Below are 10,756 nucleotides of genomic sequence, written 5' to 3'. Positions count from 1 at the left end.
CATGCTTGTAAATTAAATAAAATATAGCAAATAAGGTTACGGTCTGAAAAAGAATTAATGTAAAAATAGTAAAATGAAACTCCATATCTAAAAATGATTATCTTGAAGGTATAAATCCAGCTCTCTTCTTTCTTTACTCTCCAAATAATATCTACAGTGGCAATATTTTATTCCAGCAAGAACTGATTATGTTAAATAATTGCCCCTCCCCCTTTATGTATGGCCTATTGCAATGCCAGAAGTTGCACTTTTGTTGTGGTGTAATGGGTGAAAGGTGCAGATAATTACACATGGTTTTGGGGAAATACTGTCAACAAACCCAATGAACCCAGTACCTCTTTTATCAAAGTATGCTCAGTGACCTAAAGCATAATGAAAAATCATGATCACCTGGTTAAGATCTGGCCATTTCTATAAACTAGCACCATTATGTACTCTACACTATTGTTCTGACATTGATATTTAATATAAAAAGCAAAGTCAAACATTTTTATCATCATAAGTCAAAATTGTGGTGAAAAATAGTAGGTAGCTTATAAATACATTGTGTACTTGGATTAATTCAAATGTTAGCAATTAATACAGAAAAATCCAATTATAAGTTGCTTTTTTGGAACTATTTTAAATGAGTGACCATGAGATACAGTTACAAACTTATTTATGTTGTTTAATCAAATGGTGTCCAACACCCATCCCTTCACCAGTGCATATTTCCTTCCATCAATGTCCGCAATTTCCCTCCCCCCTCCATCTGCCTAATGGTAGACATTCTCTTTCTCTCTCTCTCTCTCCCTCTCTCTCTCTCTCTCTCTCTCTCTCTCTCTCTCTCTCTCTCTTGTTCTTCTCCCCACCCCATTTTCTTTTAGTCAATGTGGCTTGCACATTCATATCATTTTACCTCTTTTCATGTTAGTTTTTTTTTTCCAAAGATTACTTAAGAACTGGATAAAAACAAAGTAATGGTTTTTGGATTCTCTTTTATTTGGGGGCCACTCTTGGTGGTGTTCAGGGCTTTCTGCTAGCTCTGCTCACTCCTGATGGTACTTAGGGGGACCATATGTAGTGCCAAAAATTGAACCCCAGTTGACTGTGTGTAAGTCAAACACGCTAACTACTGTTCTTTTTCTCCAATTAGTAGATTTGGGGAACAGGTTTTCTGATTTTTTTTTTTACAGCTTTTTGTTTTGTGGAGTTTGTTTTTATTTGGGGGCCACACCTGGCAGTCCTCAGGACCTACTTCTGGCTCTGCATTCAGAGATCACTCCCGGCAGGGCTCAGGGGACCATATGAGTGATTGCATAGGATCAAATGTTAGTTTTTTCCAAGTAAAGTTGTTTTAGGAATATCTATCTATAGGAACTATAAAATTTTCAGTTAATCTAGACAATCCACTTCCTCTGTTTCTTTACAGCTCAGTCATTTGCACCAGACATACACATAACCTACATATCCATATTATAGAATGAATCTGTGGGAAAGACTGGTTATAGAACCTATTTTGCTGGCAGGAGAGGCATCAGTGGTTGCTGACTGAAGTTACTAATCCAGAAGTTCCTTGTTTCTATAGTAGCAGAAACGGGGGGGGGGGGGGAGAAAGAAAGAAATTGTGTTTCATCTAGGTAGTCATTTGGCATATCTTCTAGAGGCACCAGCCATTTTTTTTTTTATCATCAGGCCAATTCTATGGCATGGCTTTGACAGTTTGTCATAAAAACTTGACATTAGGGTTGTCTAGTTTGGGGGCTGGGCATATAACTCAGCAGGTGAGTTCTGCATGTATGAGATCTTGGGATCCAGTCCCAGCAATACAATACTAATAATAATTAGAAGAAGAGAAAGGAGACTTCCTGCTTCTTAAACCCTTGCAGCACTTCTATGGTTTAGTTCAATAACCTGGGAAATGCCTTTTCTGCCTAATTATGCAGTCTCAGCTTTCATTACATATAACTAAGAACAGCAGAAGTCGTTCCCAGAAGTGAGGTACTAAAAGTTGCATAACCCAAAATGTCAAATTAATTGAATGAAATGCAGGCTTAGAGGGGGATGTGGTTGTCATGGAAATAACCAATGATGGTTCTCGTTCTGTAGTAATGAATATAAGTGGCTCTATTTCTTGAACCAAGGAACAATACCAGCTAAGTCTAGAGCAATAATGGAAATAACCAGAACATCAGTGTCAACTGCATCTGATGCACAACAGTAAGAGATCCTAGATATCCATCTAGATGAGAACAGAAGAATCTGGTAGTAAATGGGTATGGCATAGATGAATAGACAGGTAATATTACATGCATATGCATGTTGAACACCCATAAGGATCAATTAATTAATATCCATTTTTCTATTTCTGTCTGAGAGGTTAGAAAGGAGACACACATGGTTGTGCTCAGGGCTTACTCTTGGCTCTTTTCTCAGAATCATTCCTGTCAGTGCTCTGGAACTATACATGGTTCTGGGGATTAAACTAGGTTGGCTATATACAAAGCAAGCACTTTAACTTCTAAACTATCTCTCTGGCCCCTGCATTATCCTATTTTTTTGGGGGGGAGGAATATGTTCAGAATGCACTGTCAAGCCAAAATAAAAGAAGTACTTCCCAGACCATATGACATATTTCAATAGATTTCTACTGGATGTTACTTCCAAGAATGCTGTTGTTTTCCTGTTGAAAAGGAAGGCCAGGGCAAGAATTATGTCTTGAGTAAAAGAACCCATACCTAATATATTCAAGGTTTTATTATTTCCTTGTTTGATTATTTACTGTTTGTTTTAGAGTCACACCTAAAACACACAAACTAAAACTAGGGCTTACTTCTGACTCTGCACTCAGGGATCACTCCTGGCTGGGCTCGGAACTATATGGAATGTCATATATGGGGCTCAGAATTATAGGGAATGACAATGATAGAACCTGGCCACATGCAAGGCAAGGACCCTACCTGCTATGCTAGCTCTCAAGCCCAAGGTTCTGTCTCAGTTTAATCTTGACCACCCCATTAAATCTATCAATTGACCAAGCACTGCTGATTTTAGCCTGATTAAGCCCCATTGACCTAAGCATATTGTAGGGTATATTTAAAAAATATAACTAAATGCATGTTTCCTAAATTATATAAGCACATTCTCTTATATAATCACAGCATATTTTCAAACCAGGATATTAACATTGATATAATTATGTTATCAGTTTTCTCCATTTGTCTTTTCTAGCAGAAAAAGAGAAATTCCCTGTTATCTAGGACACAGTTGAGGATTAGCAAGTTGTACTTAGTCTACTTGGTGTCCCTCTCCAATGCCTCACATCTTAGTGTACTTTAACCTGTAGCTTAGACATCTTTTTTTTTTTTATAATTTTTTTATTTTGAATTATGAGAATAAAAGATGCAAAGAAAGAGGATAAGGTAAAGTTACAGTGGAAGGACAATCACCCATAACATAATTATCAGAAGTCCCCTTGTTGATATCTTAACTTTGAACTTTCACCAAAGAAAGTTAAGATAAATAAAACAGAATCCATGTGCAATTACTTTGTCCCTCAAGTCCCCAGATTGTAGCACATTATAATATTTCTTAACAGCACACAAGGCAATCTAAAGCCATCAAACTTACATAACTCCTTAAACATTAGAGGCATAGTATTTTTTACATTTCCATGTACATGCATATTAGCTTAAGTTAACCTCAAATTTTAAGTGGGTGCGTTTTAAGGATTAGAGTCAAAGGAGCACAGTAAAAACGGTGTTAGAGTGGCAATTGTTGTTTGCATAGGCCCACCAAAATATGAGAGGCATGGAAAGGAATAACCTTGGCCTAAATACAAAGAGATCCTACCCCTGAAGTTTCCTGGCGTAAGACCAGCTCTAGGCCTCAGGAAAGTTATCGTTCGATCCAAGACATTGTCTGTAGTGCCAGCACACTTTTCACACAGTCTCTGTTGTTGGTCTCATGTTTCTGTATTAAAGATTCTGGAATCTGCATGTCCTACATTGAAGTCATGATGTGGAGTGCCTTCTCGTTTCACCTCACCATGAAAGGGCAATGCATGAAGCCCTTTCCTGTAAGCAGGTTGTTGTTGTTAAGTTTTCTCAGTGTTAAGGGAAGTCTCTTTTGAGCAGGACGATGTCTGAGCAGTGGTAGGGTCTTCCGTGGTAGAGGATTGCTTCCAGGTGATGTTATAGACAAACCTCACAATTAAGGGGCAATACAGCAAGTCCTGTCCAGTAAGCAGGTCTTTGTTCTTGTTGTCTTCTCAGTGTTAAGGGGTGTTTCTTTTGAGTAGATGTCAGAGCAGCTGTAGGGTCTTTCCTGGTACAGGAATGCCACCAGGTGATGTTATATACAACCTTGGATGTTTTGTAAATGTCTTCTGTAGATCAAGGGGTGAATGGAGAATGCCCATTCTTCTGAGGCCTGTGCCATGTCTTTATGTCAATGTTCAGGGTGTAAGGTCTCATTGCACTACAAGATTTGTGTGTTCCCATTCTTATTAGATAAGAACTTATTGGTATGTATAGTATTTTTCCATGTTAGTGTGCCTACGCAAACAAGATATAAAGCCACGTGGTGCTATCAGATATATGGGGGCATAAGAACATTTCCAACAAGACCCATGATTGGTTCAAACATAAGTATTAAACTGAGGGATTCTTTCACACCAAATTCCATATTGAGCAGTTCCCAAAGAGAAGATAAAAAACATGGGGGGGATCATCACTGTATAAGAAAGTATTTAGCAAAAGTTATAGCCGTCAAAGAAAACACCCATAAAATGTTGAAAAGATATGTGTCCTTTTTATGCCTTTAAAAATAGTTGGGTGGGTGTTAACTCTAGGGCACCACTTTGTTCTGTGACTTAGGACTCAACAGTACTTAAGTTAGAAAGGGTATAAAAGGAGTAATGATGATAGGAGTTAAAGAAGTTAAAGAGAAATATGAACTTATGAAGGGGTATGCAAAAGGGCAGAGTACAAAATGGACATTCTGCATACATAAAAACATAATTCAATGATAGTGAGTACTATTAAAGTTTCTTGTGAGAGTACTATTAAAGTTTCTTGTGAGAGTACTATTACAGTTTCTTGTGAGAGTACTATTAATGTTTCTTGTGAGAGTACTATTAATGTTTCTTGTGAGAGTACTATTAATGTTTCTTGTGCTATCGCCCCCGCGCGATTTTGAAAATGTAGACTGGACAGAGATTACCAGTGCCAGCCAAACCTCCTCCTGCTAGACTCCCGGCTCCCAGGAAGGAGAGATCCTTCAAGAAGCTGGGAGACCAGAAGCTCAGAGCCCCACCCAGACCCTCCCTAAGGAGCCGCATGGATAGTGGGGGAAGGCCTAGGGTACCTTCAGGCTCCACCAAGGGACCCAACTCACCGGCTTGCCCAGGCGTGTGGCCCGGGGAAGCCCTGGAGATCTGGAGCAAGGCGGCAGAGGGGTGCTGGGGTTACCCAAGTCCTGCACCCCCCCTAGGCCTGGCCAAGCAGGCCTCCGGCATGGCGGGGGCCTGCCAAACCTCCTCCTGCTAGACTCCCCGACATCTTTTTAATATTTCACAGCCATGATGTTTTTTAAGAGTATTGCAAGAATAGGGGCCGGAGCAATAGCATAGCAGTAGGGCATTTGCCTTGCACACAGCTGACCCAGGACAGACCTGGGTTCAACCTCCGACATCCCATATGGTACCCTGAGCCAGGAGCGATTTCTGAGAGCATAGCCAGGAGTAGCCCCTATGTGTCACCGGGTGTGGCCAAAAAAAAGAGTATTGCAAGAATATTATTAATAGTGCTTGCTTCGGCAGCACATATACTAAAATTGGAATGATACAGAGAAGATTAGCATGGCCCCTGTGCAAAGATGACACACAAATTTATGAAGCATTCCATATTTTAATAAAAAGAATATTACTAATAGTTTTATTTCACAGACCACAGTTCTGGATTCAACTCATTTGTGAAAAGTAAATTATGTATTTCCTCCAACTTTTCTATCTTGAGCTTTATATCATTTGATTCTAGCAAGTAGTCTTATATAGGACTAAGCATTCTTTTCTTCTTGTCATTGTGGTGGTGGTTTAACAGTAGTCCTCAGTTTGGCCATTTTTTTTTTTTGTTTGTTTTTTTGGTCACACCCGGCAGTGCTCAGGGGTTATTCCTGGCTCCAGGCTCAGAAATTGCTCCTGGCAGGCACGGGGGACCATATGGGACGCCGGGATTCAAACCGATGACCTCCTGCATGAAAGGCAAACTCCCTACCTCCATGCTATCTCTCCGGCCCCTAGTTTGGCCATTTGAATAGAATACTTTTTGTGTGTGTGTGTGTGGTTTTTGGGTTACACCCAGCAGTGCTCAGGGTTATTCCTGGCTCCAGGCTCAGAAATTGCTCCTGGCAGGCTCAGGGGACCATATGGGACGCCGGGATTCAAACCGATGACCTCTTGCATGAAAGGCAAACGCCTTACCTCCATGCTATCTCTCCGGCCCCTGAATAGAATAATTTTTTACTTACCAGACTATTCCATACATCACTGGATTCTGCTCATTGAATTCTAGTATATTCTTTATTAAGTGTGAGAACCCAAAACATTCTTTTTTTTTTTTGGTTTTGGGCCACACCCGGCTGTGCTTAGGGGTTACTCCTGGCTGTCTGCTCAGAAATAGCTCCTGGCAGGCACAGGGGACCATACGGGACACCGGGATTCGAACCAACCACCTTTGGTCCTGGATCGGCAAACACCATTGTGCTATTTCTCCGGGCCCAGAGAACCCAAAACATTCTAAGTTGATAACCATTGTTCTATAAAATTAAAAAAAAAATAATTTTTTTTGTGGTTTTTGGGTCACACCCGGCAGTGCTCAGGGGTTATTCCTGGCTCCAGGCTCAGAAATTGCTACTGGCAGGCACGGGGGACCATATGGGACTCCGGGATTCGAACCGATGACCTCCTGCATGAAAAGCAAATGTCTTACCTCCATGCTATCTCTCGGCCCCAAATATATTTCATATATTTTAAGTATAGTTTAAAATTGTGACTTCTTTTTTATTTTTTAAGAAACAGACAAGCCAGAAATATAGGAATTGTATCTCTTTTTTTGTTTGTTTGTTTGTTTTGGGGCCACACCCAGCGGTGCTCAGGGGTTACTCCTGGCTGTCTGCTCAGAAATAGCTCCTGGCAGGCACGGGGGACAATATAGGACACCGGGATTCGAACCAACTGCCTTTGGTCCTGGATCGGCTGCTTGCAAGGCAAACACCACTGTGCTATCTCTCAATTTAAAATTTTTATAACAATAAATCTTCCTTTTTACATAGATGATAGAATAAATTTTTCAGTTGATTTATCAGGGATCTACAGCTATCTGGTTAATAATATGCTTTAACTGAATTTTGTTGTTTAGTTATATTTTAGAATGAAATTATAAAGGAATAAACTGATTATGGGGGATTTGTTTGTTTTTGTTGTTGTTTTGTACCATACCTGGTGATACTCAGGGTTACTCCTGGCTCTGTACCATGAGATCACTTAGGACCTTACGAATGCCAGCAATCAAACCTTAGTTAGCTACACACAAGCAAGTGCCTTGACCATTATTTCTCTATTCCCAGACCATTTCTCCATTCTCAGTTATATATATTTTTATATAATCTCTAATGAGAATTTTTTTTGGGGGGTCACACCTGGCAGCGCTCAGGGGTTGCTACTGGCTCTATGCTCAGAAATCGCTCCTGGCAGGCTGGGAGACCATATGGGATGCTGGGATTCAAACCACTGTCCTTCTGCATACAAGGCAAAGGCTTTACCTCCATGCTATCTTTCTGGCCCCTAATTCACTAAATTTTAAAATCATGAACCCCACATTAGAAGTTCAGTGAAATAAAATATACCTGAAAGACCAGAGCAATAGTTGAAATGGTAGGAAATACAACTACCTTCTGTGAGGCCCCCTGCCACTTCATAACCTCCTGAGCACTTCCAGGAATAGCCCCTATAAAATATAAATCTGGAAAATTTATCATCAATTTAACTAATTTGCTATAACTTCTGGGGAAAATGAATGTGCTTACATTCTTTTAATTTTAATGATGTTAATTTACTCTGTTTCTCTTTCAGAATTGGTCCCGAGGAAAGATCTTCTTGTAGAAAATGTACCATACTGTGATTCACCAACTCAGAAACAGTGAATTTTCTAGGATAAAAGCAAGTCCTTGTATGTACTTTTTAACTTAAAAATATATAACTCTGGCAAAATTCCTTGAATTGATTTTTTTTTTCAAAGCTGGCATATTGCAATGAATGAATTAAAGAGTAGGTTTATAATTAAATTTTACATTTAAAAAGACATTGCTGAGAATCATAGTACATAATTATTTCTAAGGTAGTTAAGTAAAAAGGCTACCAATTTTTATTTAAAATAAAACTATAAAACTATAAAATAAACTAAGTGTGTGGTTGGAAAGATAGTACAGTGTATATGGCACTTGCCTAGCACACAGTTGACTTGGATTCCATCCCCAGCACTTCATATGTAAGTCCCACCAAGGGTGATCCCTGAATTCAAAACTAGAAGCAAGCACTGAGCACCATTGGGTATCACCCAAAACAAGAAAAATAAATAAAGTAGGTAAGACCAGAAAAAGTGCATCTACTTAGGTAAGGGCAGAGTTTGGGGGTAGGGGGAAATCCCTAGCTTGAGTTCAGAGGAATAAGAGCAGCAAAAGGGCAGCAGCACAAACAGTGGCCAGAGTTTAGATTAACCTCTGGGTAAGGATAAATGAACCAGACCCAGCTGCCTGGAGGCTATGGGCTGAGTTTGGGGATAAACTCAACAGAAACAGCATAAGAATTATTGGGTCTCAGAGACCCAGGAAGAAATCCTGGGTGAAGAATCATCAGTCAAGTACATCACTGCTGAGAAATTCCCCAAACTAAACAGTGTGTGCAACCATATTCTGGATGTCTGAAGAGTACTAGCTAAAAGAGATCCAGGGGCCGGAGCAATAGCACAGTGGTAAGGCGTTTGCCTTGCACGCAGCTAATACAGGAATGACCATGGTTTGAATCCTGGCACCGAACCTGGCAGGAGCGACTTCTGAGTGCAGAGCCAGGAGTAACCTCTGAGCGTCACTGGGTATGACCAAAAATAAATAAATAAAAGATTCAAAATATAAAAGAGATCCAGAGAAAAGCACCTCAAGGTATATAATAGTCACAATGATGAAAAACACAGAATAGAATACTGAAAGCTCAATCAAAAAGGGAAATTATATACAAACAGGCATCCTTAAGATTTAGAGCATCACAAGCAATTCTTATGTCAAAGGTAACTAATTAGAATACAAAAGCTATCTAAAGAATGGGAGAATCTATTTACCCAAAATCCATCTGATAAAGGGCTAATATATAAGATATATAAGATACTGACAGAAACTGAATTAAAAAAAAAACTAACCCCAACAAAACATAGGGAGAAGGAATGAACAGACATTTCCTCAAAGAAGAAATACAAATGGTCAAAAGGCACATGAAAAATGTACCACATCACTAATCATCCAAAGAACAATGAGATATCATCTCATACCACAGAGAATAGCACACATCACAAAGAACAAGAACAAGAACCAGTGCTGGCATGGATGTGGGGAGAAAGGGATTCTCATTTATGCTTATGGGAAATGTTTATTAAAAAAACTGGAAATTGGGGGGCCGGAGAGATAACACAGTGGCATTTCCTTGTAAGCAGCTGATCCAGGACCTAAGGTAGTTGGTTCAAATCCCGACGTCCCATCCTGCCTGCCAGGAGCTATTTCTGAGCAGATAGCCAGGAGTAACCCCTGAGCACCACCAGGTGTGGCCCAAAAACAAACAAACAAACAAAAACAAAAACAAAAAAAACCTGGAAATTGGAGCCGGAGAGATAGCATGGAGGTAAGGTGTTTGCCTTTCATGCAGAAGGACAGTAGTTCGAATCCCAGCATCCCATATGGTCCCTTGTGCCTGCCAGGGGCGATTTCTGAGCATAGAGCCAGGAGTAACCCCTGAGCACTGCCAGGTGTGACCCCAAAAACAACCTGGAAATTGAGCTTCCTTTTGATCCAGCAGTACCTCTCCTAGCAATACACCCTCAGAACACAGAAACACAATACATCAATGCCTTCTGCATTCCTCTTCTCATTGCAGCATTATCGATAATAACCAGAATCTTGAAGCAACCCAGGTGCCCAACAATAGATGAATAGCTGAAGAAACTGTGGTATATCTACAACATGGAATACTATGCAGCCGTTAGAAAAAATGAAATCATAAATTTTACTTATGCAAGGATGGATATGGAGAGTATTATGCTGAGCAAAATTAATCAGAGGGAGAGGGATAAACATAGAATAATTTCACTCATCGCTGAGATATAAGAAAAATAAAAGACAGTTTGGGGATGATATCCAGAGACTAGAAATGAAAATCAGGAGGACCATTCCATGATAGGTAGCTTGCCACAAAGAGCAAAGAGTGGTTAAAGTAGAAAAGGTGTAATATAAAAAGGACAGTCATGGCACTCCTTCATTTGCATTAGTACAAACCACAATATCACAAGAGAAAAGAAGGAGAGAGAGAGATAAAGAAGTAAAATGCCTGCCCCAGAGGCAAGCAGGAGAGGGTGGATGAGAGGAAAGAGGGCAACAGGAAGGGTGAGAGGGAAACTTGATATTTTTTTAATGGGAAATGCACACTGGTGAAGATTGTTATACAATTGTATGACTA

General features: G+C 39.9%; 1 protein-coding gene and 1 non-coding gene across 2 annotated transcripts in view; both read left to right on the top strand.

Annotated features, from left to right (window-relative positions):
- LYRM7 (LYR motif containing 7) overlaps positions 1 to 8,257 on the top strand; it is a 30,481-nt gene extending 22,224 nt beyond the window's left edge. The window contains exon 5 of the mRNA XM_049786809.1: positions 8,111 to 8,257. Coding sequence (XP_049642766.1) covers positions 8,111 to 8,181 — 71 coding nt within the window. The 3' untranslated portion in view covers positions 8,182 to 8,257. The remainder of the gene's footprint in view (positions 1 to 8,110) is intronic.
- Positions 5,785 to 5,891, top strand: LOC126029054 (U6 spliceosomal RNA). The gene has a single exon (XR_007502711.1). It is a non-coding gene; the product is annotated as a U6 spliceosomal RNA (small nuclear RNA).
- Positions 8,258 to 10,756: the final 2,499 nt, after the last annotated feature.

This window comes from Suncus etruscus, chromosome 14, assembly GCF_024139225.1.
Source record: "Suncus etruscus isolate mSunEtr1 chromosome 14, mSunEtr1.pri.cur, whole genome shotgun sequence".
Lineage (NCBI taxonomy): Eukaryota > Metazoa > Chordata > Mammalia > Eulipotyphla > Soricidae > Suncus > Suncus etruscus.
The sequence above is the reverse complement of the archived record's forward strand: the minus strand, read 5'-3'. Positions and strand labels throughout refer to the sequence as shown.